Below are 23,209 nucleotides of genomic sequence, written 5' to 3'. Positions count from 1 at the left end.
CCACTGTTATAACCCAACATGCTCTATGGAGTATCGACATGTTGCCTTGGTCTATGCGATCCCCAATCTGTCCCCAATTGAGCACGTATGGGACATCATTGGATGACAACTCCAGCGTCATCCACAACTGGCATTAACCATCCCTGTATTGACCGACCAAGTGCAACAGACATTGAACTCCAACCCACAAGCTGACATCTGGCAACTGTACGACACAATGCATGCACGTTTGCATGCCTGCATTCAACAATCAGGTGATTACACCGGTTATTAAAGGACCAACATGGCACATTTGCAATGGCTTTTGTTGCACATATATTAACCTGTGGTCTTGTACCTTTAATCAATTAAATATGTTACCTCAACAAATGTATTGCCAAAATTTCCGTATTCTACATTCCTTATTTCATGGTGTTTGGATATTTTTTTCCGCCAGTGTATACATAAAATATTTAAAAAACCTTTTCATTATTAGGCCTACTGTTTATTTGCGTTAGATATTGGGAGAAAAATATTTGAGTTTGGACAAGTTTATATTTCCAGGTTGTGTATGTCTGCAATACAATTCTGTAACTTGATTATTGTATTGCATCCTCCATATTCCAAACTTTTCTTTTGCAATGTGTATTTACGGACAAATAATACATGTCTAATATAAATACTAGAGATAATATTATAAACATCTGACTCATTTATATATATCTGTTTATTTCAAAATAAATACAAAGATGCATTATATATCACAATAATTTAAAATGTACTGTATGACATGCACAGATATTTTACTGGTCCTCCTTCACTTTTCAAGCAAGAATTCTTACCATGAGAATTTGTAATACTGTGCACAGTAAATAAAATGAGTACATTCCAGTATGATTTTCTCAAATCATATACTTTGTTTTAAAGAAAACCTAGCATCTATTCAGGTTGAATGATGCCTTATTTTACTCCAGTCAAAAAATACCATACGTCTTACAAAGAAAACCTTCTTTGTGGTTATATGTAAGTGCAGCACAAGCCATGAGAATTATTCTGTATAAAAAATGGGAGAGATTATACTTAAGAAATACTTTCAAATACAAAAATGGTCGAAATGAAATGCAAAAAGGAATCACAATTTCACCTGTTAAGAAGTATTTTGTGTAGGAATTTTATGACACGTTTCTCTACTGTTTGGATGTTAATGATTTTAAACATTTCATGTTTATCAATATAAACACGTGTTTTCTTTGTTATTTACAATATTTACTTTTCTGTTCAATCCTAACTTCACCGTTGCAACATACTTTATAATTTTGTTCATTGTATCTTTTCAGTCCAAACTAAAATGCTACTTACATAACAAGAAATTTACAACAACAGATAAAAATGACAGTGTGTACAACACAAATTTTGCATGTGCCTATTCAGATCTAATAATTTTAAAAACATATCTTTGTGCAAGAGAAAGTTTACCACATCACTGTGTTGAGAGTAATTTAAATGAAAGATAAACAATATCTATTCATTTGGTTGAATACTTGTCACTCATGGATTAGTCAGTGACGTAGTTTAATCAAGTCATGTATTTTGTTTTGCTTTCTTCAATCAGTACAGACAAAAAAAAGAGAGCATGTACACATTCTTACAAACATAAAGGTTCAAATTAATATACAAGATATTTTTGTACCACATAAGATAAAAGAGGTAAAGTGTGAGGAGACAGAATCTGAAATCACAATGGAAAAGGTGGAAACTGCTGTCAGATAAATGAAAGTGGGAAAAGCAAAGGGGCTGGATGAATTGCGCGTAGAAATGATAAAAGCAACAGAATCCGTTAGTCTACAATGGCTGTATAAGCTATTTAGATGTATTTGGAAAGAAAGATTGGTATCAAATGACAAAGAAGGGGTATCAAGAAGATACGCAATAATAATAATTATTGATAAATCCCGCTCACATCTCAGGTAACAAAAATTTGAAAGGGTACTAGAAAAAGAGAATGAGGTGAAAGGATAAGGCTTACAGTAGTGTACCCAAAGCAAAGTAATGCAACGGAAAGGATTTGAGAAACAGATGATAAGGACAGGGTGTTTTTGAAATAAAACTGGACTGTGACAAGGAAGTGTAGTGTCAACACTGTTACTCATGATGGTTACGGACAAAATAGGGAGGGAAAAGCTTTACAACAGAATGGAGTGGGATAAACTTAGATGGTTTGGACATGATAAGAGAATGGAAAGGGAAGGATGCTCAAGCGGATGATGGTAAAATATGGGGACAGGGAGCTGAAGGTAATGTAGTTCGCAGATAATGATACGGTGTGGGGGAGCTAACAGAGAGGAAGTACAAGGTCAACTCAAAATGCTGAGTCAGATTATTGAAAAATTATGGAATGAAATCAGTGTGGAAAAGAGTAAGGCAATGGTGCTGATTAGAGGATAAAGGGAAGGGAAAAGAAAGAAATTATAAAAATAAGGGGACAAAACCTTGAAATTATGGAGAGTTTCAAATACTTGGGAAGCAAACTGATGCAAGAGACTGAGATTAGTAAAACAATTCAACAGGAAGGAAGGCCAATGAAGTGTACAGAGATGATGTGTAAGATGTACTACTGCCCAATACTGGCATATGCAGCAGAGAACTGGGCACTGACAAAAAGATAGGAGAATAAAATCCAGGCCAGTGAAATGAAATTTTTAAGAAGTATGACAGGAAAGATAAGAAAGGACAGTTAGAAATGAGGAAGGAAATAGGGAGGGAAAAGCTTTACAATGGAATGGATGGTTTGGACATGATAAGAGAATGGAAGAGGGAAGGATGCTGAAGCAGATGATGGAAACCCAGATAGGAGGCGGGAGAGCAAGAAGGAGACCCAGACAAATGTAGGTGAAAATGATCAAGAATAGTATAATTAGAAGAAATCTGGATTGGAATACAGTTGAGGAGGAACAATGGAGGTTGGATAAAGGAAGATGGAAAGATGCCATAAACATCCCAACCCAGCGGGAGCTAGATGAGGGAAATGGATGATGATGATATATTGAAATAATCCATGAAGTTAGAACATTTGCATGGCTAATGCGCAATATAGCTCCATATCCTAGGCCATTTTCTTAGGTAGATACTGTACATTTGAATGCAGTATTAAACAGGACAATCATAAATATTTATTGAACGATCTTCTGATACAGAAACCACTTTATTACCATCTGGATTATATTTAACACCCCATACCTGAAAAGAGAAATGCAAATAGAGAAATATAAATGTATGCACACAAGTATATTAGAACATTTTAGAGAGAGAGAGAGAGAGAGAGAGAGAGAGAGAATAAAATTAACAAAAATGTTCATTTATTTATTTATTTACTGCCATTAAATTGATTCATTAAAGTGTTGATGACCTATAGTAATTATACTTCTTTAATTCTGAAATGAGTCAATGCAGCAAGTATGATATGAAAATTAGTATTTCTAAGACAAACATCATGTCAATAAGGAGAAACCTAAGGCTCAATGTCAGGTCAGGAACACAAAACTGGGACAGTGGATCATTTCAAGTATTTAGGACAGGGTAGTAGGATAGTAACTGAAATCGAATCAGGTGAAGCAAAGCTAATGCAGTGAGCTCACAGTTGTGATCAACAGTATTGTGTATGAAAGAAATCAGCTCGTAGACAAAACTATTTTTACATCAGTCTGTTTTCTGACTAACTTTACTGTACAGGAGTGAAAGCTTACACTACCTTATTTATAAGTCAGAAGTAACAAACATGAAAGTAGTGAAGGAATGGCTAAAAATAGAATCTTCCATTTCAGTGAGATGTAACTTCACCAGGATATTGTTGGATGACCCTATTAAGAACATGATGTACTAGGTACGAGTCTAAGTCGAGAGTTCTTCTTTCAAGGCATTAATAACGCAGCCTACATAATCTGTGGCTACGCCATCGTTCACTCTCAGCTGTGAAGTGAGCAAAAACGTACGTGTGTTCGGACAGGAAGGCAGTGTGTTAGAGAGGCATGCTTGTTTGTGTTATTCTTGTGAATACTTAGCACGTCTAATTCAAGTGCACGAAATTTAGATGATGATTCCAAACTCAATGTTCTTATGGAAGTCTCACATTGAGGACGAGGATAATAAGAATTACACATCAAGCGAACATGATCATTCTGACTAGTTAATGAGCTTATTTTGAATAGGTGTCAAGTGGGTTCTCTAGTTTTATACCACTCCCTGATAATAGAAAATCTCGATGTGAGCCTGTCATCAAACAATGAACAGTGGGAAAGGAAATTACTGGTTGTAAACAAGGATAACCATGCCAATTGAGCATTTAGGTTAGACTCTGCCTATTTAATCGATATGTTGTAGTAGATGTCCTCAATATTCGTCAAAGTTCAAAATATTAACCTGACTGACATCCATAGCTACATCAGAAATTCCTTTTTCATTTATAGAACTTATTATCTCCATAAATTTATATAAAATAATGTACTATTATGATAATTAAAACATATTTTTATGTTGAGGAAAGCATGATTTTTCTAAATATTCCAAAAGTGTTTTAAATTTTATTTTTACAATCTGGCAATCTGCTTTACGTCACACCAACACAAATAGGTCTTATGGTGGCGATGAGAGAGGAAAGGGCTTGCCTGCAGGATTTACCTGCTGTGAAAATGGGAAACCATGGAAAACCATCTTCAGGGCTGCTGAACGTGAGGGTCAAACCCATTATCTCTCGAATGTAAGTTCACAGCTGTGCAACCCTAACCACACGGCGAACTCGCTCAGTAATAAATGTCATATTAGTTAATAGCTGGTAAATAAAATATTTACCGGGTGAGTTGACCATGCGGTTAGGGGCACGCGGCTGTGAGCTTGCATCCGGGAGATAGTGGGTTCGAATCCCACTGTCGGCAGCACCAGAAGATGGTTTTTCAGGGTTTCCCCATTTTCACACCAGGCAAATGCAGGGGCTGCACCTTAATTAAGGCCATGGCTGCTTCCTTTGAACTCCTAGGCCTTTCCTATCCTATCGTTGCCATAAGAACTATCTGTTTCAGTGCAACGTACAGTCACTAGGAAAAAAAAAAAAAAAGATGAAGTGTTGTTTTTTTGCTGGACAGTGTAGGTGCAAACAGAGGATTGTAGAGATGCATAGTTCATTCACAGAGGCTTGCAGACTGAATGCTGAAAGGCATTATAACACTTAAACTGCTTTTTGTGTAGAGGAAAGTATGATCTTCCTAAATGTTCCACTGTGTGACATTGATAATGATGATGATGATGATGATGATAATATAATGAAGATGAATTAAATGAGCATATCAAATAATGCTTTTGAACCATGTATGTAGACATATGTTTCCTGCATAATTATCTAAAAAAATATGCACCAAACATAAGGTATACCAAGCTGTTGTTATTTCAGTGTTACTCAGTGGAAGTGGAACTTGGATCTTACACCATCATGACATCTAGAAACTGGAAAGTTTTCACCAGCAGAAACATTAAATATATGGTGCAGTTCTATAAAGAGCACTGGCTCTGATGAATATGTTTAAAACTATTTTATTACATAATTTGTTTTTCACCATTTTCTCTGTTCAGTGCCATTTTAATTTATGTCTGAAGAAGGCCTAATGAAGATCAAAACATGTACCATTTGTTCATCATAATCTTTTAATGGTTAGTAGATATGATTTGTATTGACTATTAACTTTTATTCAAGGGAATTTTTGTGTCAAACCAAAGTACGCTAGTTAGTGAACATCCCAAAGGATCTCACAGAAGTCAATATTGACCCAATGGCAACTGGATGGACTGCATAGACAGAAAATACACTCACACAAGTTCACACCCAAGGAACGGATGGCATTTTTTGTTTCATAAAGATATTTGCAGGGATGAAGCACAATTGTGGGAACAGCTATCGCTTTGTTGCCTTCCTTCATTTTCTTTCTGTATTAATCTGGTACAAGTATCCATGAATTGCTGGCAGCTCTCTTCTATAGACAAGTCATCTAAAGTATTTATTTGTTGCGTGTGTGTTTTTAGCCTTTAAATCATTGTGTACTTGTGTTCAGTGAGTGTTTTGTAATTAATAAGCCTATATGTGTGATTCCTTTCTTTAACAGTTATTTATAAAGTGTGATCAACAGCCACTACAGGACCTTTGGTTTCTCCACTTAAAACAAGAGAACATAAAGCACAATGGAAAGACAGCAGGTCAGTCAAGTTCAATGATCTTGTTCACAGTGGCGTAAGGCATAAGTTGCACAAGTTCTTTAAAAACCAATTTTCAACCTTGCAGCAAGTGCTACTGTCTGTAACCTTCCTGATTTCAAAGATTGGTATTGTTTATGTATTGTTTGTTGAAAGAGATGGGTTTCAAGTATGAAAAGAAAGGAAATTCAGCTCGTATGATGGAAAGAGAGGACATATCTTGGCGCCATAAGTATTTGTTAACAATTAAGAAATACTGAGACGAGGGAAGGAACATTTTTTTACACTGACGAATCATGGGTAAACTATTGGAAAAGAATGGAAAGATAAGAAAGACTATTTCTACTCCATAGGATGCTTTTCTGTTAGGACTCTCATATGGTCTTAAGGCACCTACAGGTGGTCATGGCCCGTGGTTTGCATTAATGCATAATGGTAATGAGGCTGGGTCCGTGCCAGGGGCGAAGTACATGTTTCAGTGCAAGAGGAATACTGCAGACGCTAATGAAGATATGGACAGCGATTGTTATGAGGAATATGTTTAAAAATGTCAGCTACTACCGAACCTGCCACCAAACTCTGTCATTGTTCTTAACAATGCCTCCTATCACAGCTGCAAGAAAGAAGCTCTACCTACGAACGCATGGGAAAAAAGAGAACCTGCAGTCATGGCTTCAAGAACATGGTGTAGTGTATGATAAGAACATGCTGACAACAGACTTGATGGCCCTTGTAAACAGTGTGTAATGGAAATACGATCACGACAGAATCAATGAAATTGTAAGAGAAAGTCGAGTCAGGAGTCATGGTTCTTCACTTATCAACATACCACTGTGAACTGAATACTACTGAACTTGTTTCGGAATGAGCAAAGCACTATGTTGCTATGAACACCACCACTTTAAGGTAACCGGAAAGTGCAAAAATGGCCAAAATATCATTTTTTTTTTGTTTACAAATATCTGTATTCCATTATGAACAATTTGATATGTTTTTTTTTGTTGCTATTTGCTTTAGGTCGCACAGACACAGATAGGTCTTATGGCAACGATGGGAGAGGAAACGGCTAGGAGTGAGGATGATGCGGCCGTGGCCTTAACTCTTAGTATGCCGTGGAGCGTGATTGCGCTCCTCTGTAGGCTAGCGAAAAGTGCCAGGTTGCAGCTGTTTATGTAAGTCGTAATAGTTTGCACATATCTGACAGATGGCAGCTCCAGTCGGCATCACTCTGTAGTAGATACTACATAGTTTCTAAATCTACCACCAGAATCTCTGTGTGACGTGTTGATGTTATGATTTCTTCTATTTCAGCTGTTTGGCGCCTACCTGTACACCATGGGAATTAGAATTTTCCATTCGGAATTGCTAGGCGGGCAATAATTCCATTGTGGAGATTTATCTCCCGTATGCAGTTATCAGACTGTGACTCTTATAAGGGCTTCTGATAAGTTCACCTGCATACACCCCAGCGTCAGTGGGTAGGGTCTGACACATCCCACTCTGATGAGTCTAATGTCAGACCTAAGACGAAACGCTGGTTAATAGAGCAAACACCTGAAAAGCCTTACATCTGATATGTTTTTGACATTTTGACATGCTCTATTGGTGAAAAATGTATAGTTCCCTCCATGGGAATTTAGAATTTTCCATTCGGAATTGCTAGACGGGCAATAATTCCATTGTGGAGATTTATCTCCCGTATGCAGTTATCAGTCTGCGTATCTTATAAGGGCTTCTGATAAGTTCACCTGCATAATTCAGACCAGTTCAGGACCAACATATATGGTACGTCTTCTCCTCCCGACTATCGCTGACGTCCATCGCCTCATTGCCACCGGAGCCCCCATCTATGGTCATCGATATAGAGTGGAGCCTTCTCGTTCACCACCAGCACGCTCTCAAACCTACACCATCCGTCGTCGCCCCCGGCCGACCCCTCCTCCCGTTCCACCTCCTCAACTCGTTAGTCCACCCCTCCTCCAACTAATTTCTTCTTTTCGCCACCACCGTCTCCAGCTGACCTTTTCCGACTCTTACTCACTTCTCTTGTAACCTTCTAATCGGTGTTTCATCTCCTTGCTCTTCAACTCCCTCATCACCTCTTTGCTTAAAACTTCTCTTCCTTCAGTTCCGTCATGTCTCTCTTAAGTCATATATTAAAACCGTCCACATGCACCTCCCTATTCCACAATTCTACTTCCCATCTATCTAACTTTTTCTCTTCGAACACATACCCTATCATTTCTCACTTCGTTTACACACCTTCCCTTTTCCACACATCCCCTTGACCCGCCCGCACCTCTTGGCCAGAGCGAGGGCGTAACCCTCTAGGTGGCCCGCCCCACCTCTTCAGGGTGGGGAATGAAAACGCGAATAGTAGTAGTTCACCTGCATACACCCCAGCGTCAGTGGGTAGGGTCTAACACATCCCACTCTGATGAGTCTAGTGTCAGACCTAAGACGAAACGCTGGTTAATAGAGCTAACACCTGAAAAGCCTTATATCTGATAAGTTTTTGACATGCTCTATTGGTGAAAAATGTCTAGTTCCCTCCATGGGAATTTAGAATTTTCCATTCGGAATTGCTAGGCGGGCAATAATTCCATTGTGGAGATTTATCTCCCGTATGCAGTTATCAGACTGTGCCTCTTATAAGGGCTTCTGATAAGTTCACCTGCATACACCCCAGCGTCAGTGGGTAGGGTCTGACACATCCCACTCTGATGAGTCTAGTGTCAGACCTAAGACGAAACGCTGGTTAATAGAGCAAATGCCTGAAAAGCCTTACATCTGATATGTTTTTGACATTTTTGACCATGTGTTTGTACTAATGGCGATTAGTTCTTGTATTGTGTTTGAAATTGATGATGATTTGGTACAGTATGTTAACTAAGTGATGATTATATCGAGTGAGGCAATGATTCAGATGATACTAAGAGTGATGATACTGCCGGTAACGTTTCAAACAATGAGAATAGTGGTGATGTTATCTGACTTACTCGTGTGAAGTGATGCATGAATTTTCAATTGAGACGGTAATGATAGTGACGGAAATAATGATGGAGTTGACGGAGGCAGTAATGACGATGATGACCAGATTTCAGATTTCCGTGAAATTCAGTCTGATCATGACGTACAATTTCAACCCTCTCCTGCATTCCCTGAGACGCCTGGCCCTAAACGTGCACCTCCTCCTGATGCTAGACCAAGTCCGTATTTTAATCTATTTTTAGACGAACTATTATTCTCAAAACATTGATATTTTACAAACTAGTAAACACTGCATCAATATACACAGGAATACCAAATTTAGGTGAGTACAATCAAAATACTAGGATGTACTGAGATCCAAATTTGAATTTTAAAATTTTTCAAAAAATGCATGAACAAATTTAACTTTTTTACTCGGCAGTATGAATTATTTTCGTTATGTTAATATAATGAGTGAAGAGAGGGATCACTTAGCTACAAGAAAATGTAAACTACAATGAGATATCTTGAAAAGTGAGGATAGGATATGCGTTTATCTTCAGTGCTGCATAATAGGCATATTCTCTCTGGCAATCTTAGCAACCACGACAGTAAGGGAGCCAGCACTAAGAGGGTTAATTAAGGTACAGCCCTGGCATTTGCCTTGTGTGAAAAGGGGAAACCATGGAAAACCATCTTCAGGGCTGCCGACAGTGAGGTTCGAACCCGCTATCTCCTGAATACTGGATACTGGCCGCACTTAAGCGACTGCAGCTATCAAGCTCGGTAATTTGATATGTCAAACATAGCAAAATGATGTTTCTTTCTTATTAATAAAACTTTGAATGTATAGCTAGAATGTGCCACACCCACTTTCAACTTGACTATCAGTTTTCGTATAAAATGAAAATTCAATTGACTATCTTTGTCCAAAGAGGACTGACTCATGGTGTAAGTACCAAAAATCTGCAGTAGTTGGTGAAACCTACAAGCATCAGCATGCCTCAACAATGCCAATAATGGAAGGTATAAAACAAATTTATCGAGACCTCAGCGAACCCTCTCTTCTGAAAAAATGTATTCATGGAAAAATGCAGAATGTAAATGAAAGTCTGACCAACTGGATCTGGGTATTCAGACACTTAGGATAGGTGCATATGATGCTGTGCTGACATTTAATGATGGTTTAGTATCAAGAATTGAAGTCTTAAAAACAATGGGAATATTACCTGGAAGTAACTGTAACAAGGCTCTTCGCTCCATTGACAATGCTTGGATATTCTATGCCAATCGTGCAACTAAGGCCATGACAAAGGAATCCAGGATGGAAAGAAGATGGCAGAAGAAAAAAAGGAGACGAGGATGGTCAGGAGGATTATTGCCCTGGGATGTATTAATGTCAGGTCATTTCACTACTGTTTTTTTTTTTCTCGATTTCCCACAAAAAAGCTTTTTGAATATAATTGGGAACATGCATCATTTTCAAAAATATTTTTTTTGAAAAGTACACCAATGAAATAGTACGTAAACGTATTACATTGTGGTATGTTGCCTTGTTTTCTACCATTAAAAAAATATTTAATAGTGCCTTTCCGCAAGGCGAGTGAAACGGCCTCTGACGTAAGCGGCGCGCTGTGACGTCACGATCCAGTACCGCATGGAGCTCTACCAGTCGTTGTGCATCAGCCGTTGCTAAAAGCCGATTGTTTATTATTCATGATCGCGAATAACTTCAAAATGACAGAAGAAAGGTTCAAAACAGCACAATCAGACAATCTATCTTGAAAAATAGTGACTTTTGTGGCCGCAGAAATTCGCGGATAACAAGCAAGTTTGTAAGTGGCGTCTTTTATATACGTGCAATGTACTGTAACCCATAGTATTAGGATAACAACGAACCTGGATAGGTATCACATCACTTTCAACATTTCCTTCTAGACTGATTCCCTTATTAAAGAATAACATTACATTTTCGGGCTTTCAGCATTAGTAAAGTAAGAAATCGGATTTCAGCACTAACATAAACATATAGGTTGTATTATAGTACTAGTCCGCTTCTGTGGTGTAGTGGTTAATGTGTGCCACTCCCGGAGGCCCGGTTTCGATTCCCGGCTCTGCCATGAAAGTTGAAAACAAATAGTACGAGGGCTGGAACGGGGTCTATTCAGCCTCGGGAGGTCAACTGAGTAGAAGGGTTTCGAATCCCACCTCAGCCATCCTCGAAGTGGTTTTTCGTATTTTCCTACTTCTCCTCCAGGCACCTAAGGCCACGGACGTTTCCTTCCCTCTTCCTTGTCTATTCCTTCCGATCCTCCCATCCTCCAACAAGGCCCCTGTTGAGCATAACAGGTGAGGCCGCCTGGGCGAGATAATGGCCCTCCTCACCAGTTTCATCACCATACTCAAAGTCTCACGTTCCAGGACACTGCCCTTGAAGTGGTAGAGGTGAAATCCCTCGCTGAGTCCGAGAGAAAACCAACCCTGAAGGATAAACTGATTAAGAAAGAAAGAAAGAAAGAAGGAAAGAAAGAAAGATCATAGTACTATAGGGCTATAATCTATCATTCCCAAAAAAAAATATATTTATGGTTGGGACAACTGGCCTACCGTCTTCCAGGGCCCATGAAGGAGAAATATCTTTGTGGAGGGAAAAAGTTAAACATGATAAAGATAAATATGACTTCATCTAGTTTTCACAAGTCGGGCTGAGTGGTTCAGACTGTTGAGGTGCTGGCCTTCTGACCCCAACTTGGCAGGTTCGATCCTGGTTCAGTACGGTGGTAGTTGAAGGTGCTCAAATACGTCAGCCTCGTGTCGGTAGATTTACTGGCACGTAAAATAACTCCTGCAGGACTAAATTCCTGCACATCGGCGTCTCCGAAAATCGTACAAGTAGTTAGCGGGGCGTGAAGCCAATAACATTAATTACATTTGGCTTTTAACAAGCTGAGCATATCAGGAAAGAAAAGTGTCCTGGTGACATTTTAGTCGCTCAATACAGGAATGTCTTTGGGTGCTGTGACTTTTACTTTTTTTTTTTTTTTTTTTGCTTTACGGCACACCGTCACATATAGGTCTTATGGCGACGATGGGACAGGAAAGGCCTAGGAATGGGAACAAAGCGGCCGTGGCCTTAGGTACAGCCTCAGCATTTGCCTGGTGTGAAAATGGGAAACCACGGAAAACCATCTTCAGGGCTGCCGGCAGTGGGGTTCAAAATCCACTCTCTCCCGGATGCGAGCTCACAGCTGCGCGCTCCTAACCGCACGGCCAACTCGCGCGGTATTTTTACCCTTCGGTTTATGACTTGGCTTGTATAACCTAAAACTTAGGCTAAGTTGGATAATATTTTAAACACCTACATCACTATTTTCACCTGTGTGCAATTATATTATTTATTTCATTAATATTATGATAATTATTATAATATAGGTTAGGTTTGGAGAATACTTTAATAATCAGCATTATTTAATGCACTGTTTGTTACTTTCATATTCCAAGATGTAATTGAAGCATTTAAATAAAGCATCATACATTAAAATTTAAAGTTTTACCACTAGAACAGCTGACATAGAAAAGTGGTTTGAAAATTCAAACAAATTCATCTTACGTTAAAATCTTCAAAAAAATAAACTGTAGACTTTTCCGATATATCACCAGCATTTCTCCAGCTCGCCAAAATCCATTTCTCTCTAGTTTTAGCGTCTTTGGAACGTTTATAAACAATTTGTTTATGGTATGCGATGTGCTATTGCACATCGGAACTCTACACCATTTATAAGTTTTCTGCCTCACTGTCTGCGCAGGATTCATTTTAAGTCTAAAATATACCACTCAGATTATTATCCAATGTATAGACCTCGAATTTAACCATACTAGACACTAACGTAAAGTAGAAATACGCGAAGTGTATCCTGCTTCTCACAGCACACTATGTGTTATTTCGTCTGCTAATTCAGCCAACCTGTACGATGACGTCAGGCCAATGAGATCGCGTACTTGCGTGACGTGACATTTTCGTAGATTTTTATCATGTTTGGAGTTATTATTTGTACATTCTGATCACATTTTTGAATTCTGCATGCAATTTTGAATCAGATTAGCATATTTTTAATTAAAACCCCAGATCATGCATGTTCCCTATTGTACCATTTTCTCCCGACTCGTTACACCATCTTAATTATTTTTTTACACATGCAATCTAGTCTACAATTGTTTAAGTACCATCATTATTTTCAGAACTGTATGAAATTACACACTGCAAAAAGCTTTAAAAAATTTAAAATTTCAAAAATCGTATCTTATTACCAGAATAAGGTAGACAATTTATTGTAGTTCCCAGAAATTAGCAACAACTGATGAACTTATAATAGGAAATTCATTTTAGTTCCATCCATTGGTAATGAAAAAAAGGTACAAACATATGTCAAAGTTTTCAATTTTTTTTCCCCCCATAAAAATATTTATAAAAACTTTTCTGTTCAACTTGTGATAACAAAAGTGAAAGAAAACTTACATTGGGGATTCTTAAACATCTCCAGAAAAATCAAGAAATTACCTTGAAAACTTGAGGTGATATAAGAAAAAATGTGAATGGTTGCGTTTTACGGCAATTCGTACTTCCTGGTTACCTTAAATGAAGGAGATGGAAAGACTCGTTGATGATGGTTTCCTACTTTTTGAACTATAATATAATATAATATAATATAATATAATATAATATAATATAATATAATATAATATAATATAATATAATATAATATAATATAATATATACTGTAATATAATGACTATCTACTTAAAAATAGTCATGTTAAAAACTAGAACATGTTTCAACCCTATCTGGGTCATCTTCAACTAGTTGTGGAAGAACATCTTGGTAATCATAAATAAAATATTTTGGACACAAAAATATATTAATACACCGACATATTAAAAGTTTTTAAAAAACACCATGCCTTTTTAATAGTCTAGGAGAGTGTTCTTTGTTAACTGGTCAGTTAAAAATAAAGCAAAACGTGCATGTTGATTGTAGGTGATATAGATATTCATTCCCACACGGAATCTGAAATATTTGTCCCGAATGAGTAAATTTATAATACCAATATAATGAACCATTCTGTTCATGGTCAAAGGACATTGATATAATGATAATTATGGTAATCATATGAGACCACAAAGAATGGACATTAGATGGCATTTTATTGTGCAGTAGTGTCTCACATTGCACGCTTCTCAAGAGAACTTAGCGTCAGAAGCGAGCTGAAGTTCCCAAGAGGCTTATTAAAATTTATTATCCCAAGCGAACCTCTTGACTTTCAGTGTGGGGACGCGAACTACACCATGTGAAACCGCGGGGAAGTTTATATTGGAGGGAAATGCATTTATTCAATATCTCTGCCCACAAGAGGAATATATAACATTGGATGTAATAATTGCAATGAGCGCATTTTTCTGAAAATTTTGATATGCTACATGACACTAATTGTTATTACAATAAAGGAATGAGTAAGTACTCTGCACACCATGGGAGAATTTTCCTCTCTGCAGGCACGCTCCCAAGAGCCCACACACGTAGAGCTCTGTAGCATGGGTGTGCGATCGCTAATATATACGGCTGCCAAGGGCGCGAGCCTCATTTACTGGGTGTATCGCTGTCAAGAAGGTGTCTGTCATGGAGCAATGCAGCGAAGGGAAGATTACCTTTGTCTACAAGCATTGCACTCAGTCTACTTTGTCCTATGGACTTTTTCTCTTACGTCACGTGTGGACCGGACGCTGCTCATCCATCACGTTGAGGCAGTAATTTGGAGCGAAGCTACAAGAACATCCTTCACGGCATCGAGATACGACCGTGGACCATCAGCGACGTCCAATCAGCACACCGACCACATCGAGGAGGCGGCGATCGAGTCACCTGAACGAGTTGCAGTTGAACGTCACAGCAGACCAAGATGTCACCAGTCATACAACTACGATTGCTGTCGCCTGCGCACAACATTGACATGATGGCTTAAGTTAGCAATGTCCATTGGGGAACTGTTCAGATGCGATCACAAGACACAGGTCAGACAATTCTAATTCTCAGCATGCAGCAGTCAGGTTATGGTTAGGTCAGCTGAATATAAATTAGGCCTTTCGCTAACATGTAAATATGTAGGTGTCTAAGGACACATGTAAATAGAATTTATGCCCAGGACTCAGGCTTAGTTAGATAGTTAAGGTTTGCATGTTGTTGTTCTCATTTATTTTCGTTAGTGTCATTATTGAATAGATACTATGTTTCAGTATAGGGAAACTAGGCTTGTGTACTATCATTTATCCATGACTTACGCAGTCATATATGAGTCTAGCTTGAACAAGTTGTTAGGTACTAGCTAAATGCATGGAGCATGGTAGACTGTAGTGTTAATTTGTGAGACGACGAAAAGCATAAGATCTTCTATGTTTCTTTAATGCACTCGGACTGGCGTATCAATGTGAGCGGGTCATGTACTGTGAAGCCCATAAGTAATGAGAAATATATTTGTTATGCCCAAAGTATAGAGAGAAGGCGTTAAATAGCATGAGGAAAAAAGGCTTAAGTGGTAATTTGATAATTTGTGTGCCAGTAAGAGCGCCAATGTGTATTTATGAATGTGCCAGTTAGTGCACCAGTGTAAGTTAATATATGGGCCAGTTGCATTTGAGTCATAAATGGAATAGAGTGTTGAGTGGTTGAATGCTAAGGAATAAATTGGCATGTGATAATTATTATATAATAAGAGGCAAAATGAAGGGTAGCTAAATGGGCCAGAGCGAGGGAGAGACACCCTTCAGCTGTGTTTACAAGTTGTCAACTGTGAGAGAGATTTAAGGGGGTAGAACATGACCGCTCCATTTATACAAAAGCCATGGTGTGTTGGAGTATAAAAATAGGTCGTTCTGACGTCACAACCCGAAGGTATGCAGGAAGGAACAATACTGTGTCTGTCAGGGAAAAATACTGCAGTCTGGAAGATAAAATTCTATACATGATTATGCGTGTCATTTAAAGATGTATGTAACTATTCATATGTATCTGCATATTGTAAATAATTTTTTAAAAATCATACTTGAAGTCATGCGGTTATAGGATTTGGGGACAGTCCTGTGTTCGATTCCTGGGTGGTAGTGTGTGTAGCGTTACAAAAATGTTGCAATGTTTGGGTTGGGAAGAACTGAGAGAAAGAAGAAGAGCTGCTCGACTAAGTGGTATGTTCCGAGCTGTCAGCGGAGAGATGGTGTGGAATGACATTAGTAGACGAATAGGGTTGAATGGCGTCTATAAAAGTAGGAAAGATCACAATATGAAGATAAAGTTGGAATTCAAGAGGACAAACTGGGGCAAATATTCATTTATAGGAAGGGGAGTTAGGGATTGGAATAGCTTGCCAAGGGAGATGTTCAATAAATTTCCAATTTCTTTGAAATCATTTCGGAAAAGGCTAGGAAAGCAACAGATAGGGAATCTGCCACCTGGGCGACTGCCCTAAATGCAGATCAGTATTGATTGATTGATTGATTGATTGATAATGCATGCTTAATTTAGAGCTTATACACTGACTGACAGAGCAAATGCAACACCGAGAATGAGTGGCCAGAACTTTATGCCAATTGCAGGGTAGACTGACGTCACTGAGGTATGCTCATGATGTGAAATGCGCCGCTGTGCTGCGCACGTAGCGAACGATAAATGGGACACGGCGTTGGTGAATGGCCCACTTCGTACCGTGATTTCTCAGCCGACAGTCATTGTAGAACGTGTTGTCGTGTGCCACAGGACACGTGTATAGCTAAGAATGCCAGGCCACCGTCAACGGAGGCATTTCCAGCAGACAGATGACTTTACGAGGGGTATGGTGATCGGGCTGAGAAGGGCAGGTTGGTCGCTTCGTCAAATCGCAGCCGATACCCATAGGGATGTGTCCACGGTGCAGCGCCTGTGGCGAAGATGGTTGGCGCAGGGACATGTGGCACGTGCGAGGGGTCCAGGAGCAGCCCGAGTGACGTCAGCACGCGAGGATCGGCGCATCCGCCGCCAAGCGGTGGCAGCCCCGCACGCCAAGTCAACCGCCATTCTTCAGCATGTGCAAGACACCCTGGCTGTTCCAATATCGACCAGAACAATTTCCCGTCGATTGGTTGAAGGAGGCCTGCACTCCCGGCGTCCGCTCAGAAGACTACCATTGACTCCACAGCATAGACGTGCACGCCTGGCATGGTGCCGGGCTAGAGCGACTTGGATGAGGGAATGGCGGAACGTCGTGTTCTCCGATGAGTTACGCTTCTGTTCTGTCAGTGATAGTCACCGCAGACGAGTGTGGCGTCGGCGAGGAGAAAGGTCAAATCCGGCAGTAACTGTGGAGCGCCCTACCGCTAGACAACGCGGCATCATGGTTTGGGGCGCTATTGCGTATGATTCCACGTCACCTCTAGTGCGTATTCAAGGCACGTTAAATGCCCACCGCTACGTGCAGCATGTGCTGCGGCCGGTGGCACTCCCGTACCTTCAGGGGCTGCCCAATGCTCTGTTTCAGCAGGATAATGCCCGCCCACACACTGCTCGCATCTCCCAACAGGCTCTTCGAGGTGTACAGATGCTTCCGTGGCCAGCGTACTCTCCGGATCTCTCACCAATCGAATACGTGTGGGATCTCATTGGACGCCGTTTGCAAACTCTGCCCCAGCCTCGTACGGACGACCAACTGTGGCAAATGGTTGACAGAGAATGGAGAACCATCCCTCAGGACACCATCCGCACTCTTATTGACCCTGTACCTCGACGTGTTTCTGCGTGCATCGCCGCTCGCGGTGGTGCTACATCCTACTGAGTCGATGCCGTGCGCATTGTGTAACCTGCATATCGGTTTGAAATAAACATCAATTATTCGTCCGTGCCGTCTCTGTTTTTTCCCCAACTTTCATCCCTTTCGAACCATTCCTTCTTGGTGTTGCATTTGCTCTGTCAGTCAGTGTATTAATCAAGAGTACTGTGGCATAGATTCATGTTAGGAATATGTTTTGTTCTTTGTAAATATGATATGGGTATTCTCCAACCTAAGATTTAATTTATTCTCTTTTGACAGAGCCATTAGTCTGGCTGTTGCAGTATTAGCTGTTTCCACGGGCTAGGAATCTCCTCCACATGGACATTAACTCCCGACGAGATGCCTCTTTACTTCAAGAACTCATTTATGTTTTTTTATGACAAGATTGTCAAATATATAAAATTTCATTGATGATTTTGGTCTATAATCAAATTTTGAATATTATTGTAATAAATTTGTATACTATAGCGAACGTGCAGCTCAGTTTTAGTTTTCTTTTCTCTCGAGTTAGTTCACACCCTGCTCATCTTATTCCTCTTCATTTATTTTATTTGTCACGTTGACCCTTTTGTACCCGAAACCCCTGTTGTTGCTGTTGCTGCCAGAGCTGATGAAGAGGATATTCGAGCAAGGTAAGCTATATGCCAAAGGGATTCACCTGGTGGTGAGGGTATTGTTCACTATAATGTCCTTGGTCAGATCTCAGCATTTGTTTGACGTTGACGAAGGCATTATAGGGCACAATAAATGGTCCGTTATTGGACATTATAAATTTTCCAGCTAACTCATTCCTGGTTGCCAGCGTTTCGCCCCAGTGTGCTACGTTGGGCTCATCAGTTGGTAAATAGCACACCCACCAAGACGCATGGCTAGTGCATACCATGGAGGCCACTGCATGGGCTACTTGGAGTCACCGGCAGTCCCAATGCACTATGAGAGACTTTGTCTCATTACCAAAAATTGATGCCTGCCTGGCCATCTGATGATATAGATACCGATTCCCATTGGGAACCTGAAATTTATAATGTCCAATAACGGACCATTTATATTGTTGATTGCAGGTCCAATGAGGCTGGAAGGAAATTTCTCTGAAGTTTTCATGCAGTGGACTTTACTGTCTTACCGAGTATGTCTAATTATGGAAGCATCAATATGAAACGTGAATATAATGTTTAGTAATGTAAATGTTAAATCACTTCTTTGGTTGATAAGAATAAATTAGAAAAGAAAGAAAGGTTTCCTAGGTTTCCTATGCCTGTCTGCTGAAAACTGGGTGAACTACATGAAACACATGAAATATATTGAAGCGGACATGTGGAAATCTGATTTAATCCAGGATGAAATGGAGTCCTTCATCACTGCTGTAAGCACTGCCTGGGCAAATTTATTAAACACAATTAAATACAGTAGAACCTCGATAATTCGAAATTGGTTAATTCAAAATCCCATGTAATTCGAAGAGGCTCTCGTTCCCGGAAACATGAGATACAGTTTTGCATATTATTTAAATTGTTTAATTCAAAATACGGATAATTCGTAATTCGAAGTACAATGTCGGCCCCATTACCGAAATTCAGACTTAATTCGAAACTGCCTTTACATTTTAAAATAATAGCATGTTACAGAGTAATTTCAACTCGAAATTTATCCGCGTCATAATAGAACGCGTGTTCCGGAACGTGGAGGGATAGCTTTTCGCACTTACACTCACTTCGGTGGGTCTACAGTGCGCTTCATGATTGCCACGTTGAATGAAATCAGAATTCTTAAAGCATGGCTCATATAATAAATTCGTAGGCACCGAACAATACTGTAATTGCCGATGAAACTGCATTGCTTTATTTTAATGCGAGCCCAAACGGTCTTATGGTTTTAAAGGAGAAAGTGCCAGCCGGAGAATCATACCAGGGTGGGGGATGGGGAAATCGTACAAGGATAGAGTCATAGGAAAGTTTGATTTTAAGGGCATCGGGTACTTTCTGTGTAAATACAAGGCATCTAAAATGTATACAGTGTAGTACTCCAATGAATAAAGCACTTGCACATGGGAGCCAGCATAGATTTCTCCTCGTCTTTGAATCGTGCTTTTTTTTTTTCTTTCTTTCGTTGCGAGAGGTTATATTTGCCAGTAAGATATGCAAGTGCATTATTTGAATACTGTAAATGCACCTTTTTGGATACATTTTGGAAACAGTTCTTTTTTCATGGCATTTGAAAGGTATAAACTGTGAATCAAGGTTAACTGCATGCAGTAATGGGCCTTAGAATATTTCGTGATGCGCCAAGGGTTGGTACTTCTGAATTGCGAATTGGCGGTTAATTCGAAATCACGTAATTCGAAGTCCAATTTTTGAGTCCCAACGACTTCGAATTAACGAGGTTTTACTGTACATCCCTCACTTCTTGAGCCCATAAAAATAATTATATGTCATCTATTCCCCCCCCCTCCGCCCATATTTGCCTTGCACTTCAATACTGAGGTTTCGTATATGCCGTAGTTTATCCTTTTTGCTGTAAAAACCAAAATGAGACCCCTCTAAATCCCCGCCCCCTTGAGTTCATACAAGTAATTTGCAGCATAGTTTCTTCCCCCTTTCATGATGAACTTAAATAATAATAATAATAATAATAATAATAATAATAATAATAATAATAATAATAATAATAATAATAATAATAATAATAATAATAATCATCATCATCATCATCATCATCATCATCACCACCACCACCACCACTTTCCCTTTTCCAGCTGACACTAGGTGGGGGCAAATATGTTTCCTCTCCATTTCATCCTGCCTCTCCTCAATTCCTCATCCAACACTGTGTTCCAGTCCAGGTTCCATTGTCCTATGCTCTTCTTCACAGAGTCCATCCATCGTAATTTTGGTCTTCATTGTCCTCTCTTCCCTGCCATCTGTCTTTCCAGTGCTTGTCTTGGCAGTCTTTCTCCTTTCATCCACTTGACGAGTCCAATCATTACAATCTGTTCTGGTCCAGTCTATCATTTAGTTTTTGCACATTTAGCTCTTTTCATAAATCTAGATTTCTCACTTTATCTCTCCTTGTCTCCTGTACCATACTCCTCAGGAATTTCATTTCACCTGCCTGTACACTACTCTCCTCTCTCTGAGTCATTGCCCAGTTTCTGCTGCATATGTCAATATACGTGAGTACCGTATTTCTCTGAATCAAATACAACATTTTTTTCCCCTCAGAATATCATGTGAAAAATCAAGGGTCGTCTTGCATTCGCGACCTTCCAGTAATGAACATCACTGGCAGCTACCGCGGTAACCATGCTGCTTTTTTTCACTCTTAGACAATCAACGTCTGTCTCTTTTTTATACACCGCTAGCCACGGCAACCCATTGTATAGTGCCTCTGTGTAATGTCACTGGATCTTGAGAAATAGTGAAGAGAGAATGACATTCTATTAGCCTCTACAAAAACGTTTCTCAAATCTGCAGAATGGCATCAAAACATGTGAGCCTTCGAATTCCTAGAAAGGCCACGGCTACTCAGTGGCACAATTATAATGCGTCTACTGTACCTGATGCTTAGTAAAATTAAGTTTTATAGACAGCAGGAATGTTTTTGTGATGGATCGTCGTATTGTAAAGATATGTGGAACAGGTATTACCAGCAAATTTTCATTCTATATTATGATGCCAATTTTAAGTTAATGGTTATTAAACACCTGGAAATGAAGAATAATTGTGCAGCTGAAAGAAAATACAGTCTAACTAAAGCCAATATTCGGCGTTAGTGTGAAGACAAAGATAGCTTAAAAAATGCATACTGTACAAAAAATGCATTCAGTGGTCCGCAACAAGGACACTTTAAAGTAGTCGAAGATGAAATTGTGAGGTATGTGTGCAAAACACGCAAGGCGAAATGGCCATACCATGGTGCAATGAACTCATTCGCTGACCTTCAACGTTTGCGTCTTTATTAGGCCTATACATCGCTGGCAGCTGAAGTCGGCCAAACCCGGCAAGCAAGACGTGCATGTAGCGGCAGCCGGTTGTACCTGACGCCGAGTAAAAGTAACAGTTTTATAGACAACAGGAATATTTTTCTGATGGATCGTTTTATTGTAGAGACGCGTAGAACAGGTATTGCCAGCAAATTTTCAATGGGTTCTCTTTGATATTATGGTGTCAATTTTAAATTAATAGCTATTAAACTCGTGGAAATAAAGAATAATTGTGCAGCCACACAAAAAAAAACACAACGGAATAACTAGAGCCAATGTTCGGTGGTGGCGAGAAGACAAAGATAGTCTAAAAATGAGTACTGTACAAGAAAGGGATTCATATGATTTTACAAAGAACTGTTTAAGCGTGATTTAATTTTTTGAAGGAAAAAGTGGGAGTCTTCTTGTATTCAGGCTCCTCTTGTATGCGGAGAAATACAGTAATATCCCTTGTACATTACTTCTTTAGTACATCTTTATCCATATTAATCTCTGTACTTGGCAGTAAAAGGCACTCCCCAGGTGTATTTTTCTACTGATTCCATATACAGTCTTCCATTTTCTGTCAGTTCAGTTCTGAAGTATTCTACTTCAAATTTGATAGCTCCTTTTCCTTCTTTACTTCCTCTACACATCACCATTGTCTTGCTCTTCTCCATGTTGATCCTCAATCCTCATTGTTCAATACTTCTATTCAATACACTCAGCTATTGTTGTACCTCTTCATCATCTTCTCCCCAGATTACATCATCATCCGCAAACATCATTACATTAATTCTTTCTTAAGTACTGAGTGACACAAATTTATGTGTTGCCAATTTCCCATTATGCTGTGAAAACCAAAATGAATTCTCTCTAACCCCTCCATTCGCTTGAGTTCATAAAAGTAATTTTCAGCTTAGTTTTTTCCCCCTTTTACTTCGACTCAAATATAGTGTTTCACAAATTTATGTGCTGCCGTTTTCCCGCAATGCTGTTGAGATGAACCGTTCGATGCGGCAACCCTGTTGTCATAAGCCCAATACTGTTTTCTTAACGTGGAATGATCTATAGTATGACTACTAGCAGCGGTTTTTTAAAAAAACTCCCTTCTTTCCTCTTCAGTTTAAGACCATAATCGCCCCAATATCTTACCTGAAGCAACAATTTCTTTTAAATATGGGTATTCATTTTTGATCATTTTTTTCCGTGTCCGGTC

The 23,209-nt window shown here is 39.3% G+C and overlaps 1 protein-coding gene across 1 annotated transcript in view; it reads right to left on the bottom strand.

Moving 5' to 3' along the window:
• Nucleotides 1-688: 688 nt before the first annotated feature.
• LOC136885625 (superkiller complex protein 8) overlaps nucleotides 689-23,209 on the bottom strand; it is an 89,952-nt gene continuing 67,431 nt past the window's right edge. The window contains exon 8 of the mRNA XM_068230706.1: nucleotides 689-3,216. Coding sequence (XP_068086807.1) covers nucleotides 3,127-3,216 — 90 coding nt within the window. The 3' untranslated portion in view covers nucleotides 689-3,126. The remainder of the gene's footprint in view (nucleotides 3,217-23,209) is intronic.

This window comes from Anabrus simplex, chromosome 1, assembly GCF_040414725.1.
Source record: "Anabrus simplex isolate iqAnaSimp1 chromosome 1, ASM4041472v1, whole genome shotgun sequence".
Lineage (NCBI taxonomy): Eukaryota > Metazoa > Arthropoda > Insecta > Orthoptera > Tettigoniidae > Anabrus > Anabrus simplex.
The sequence above is the reverse complement of the archived record's forward strand: the minus strand, read 5'-3'. Positions and strand labels throughout refer to the sequence as shown.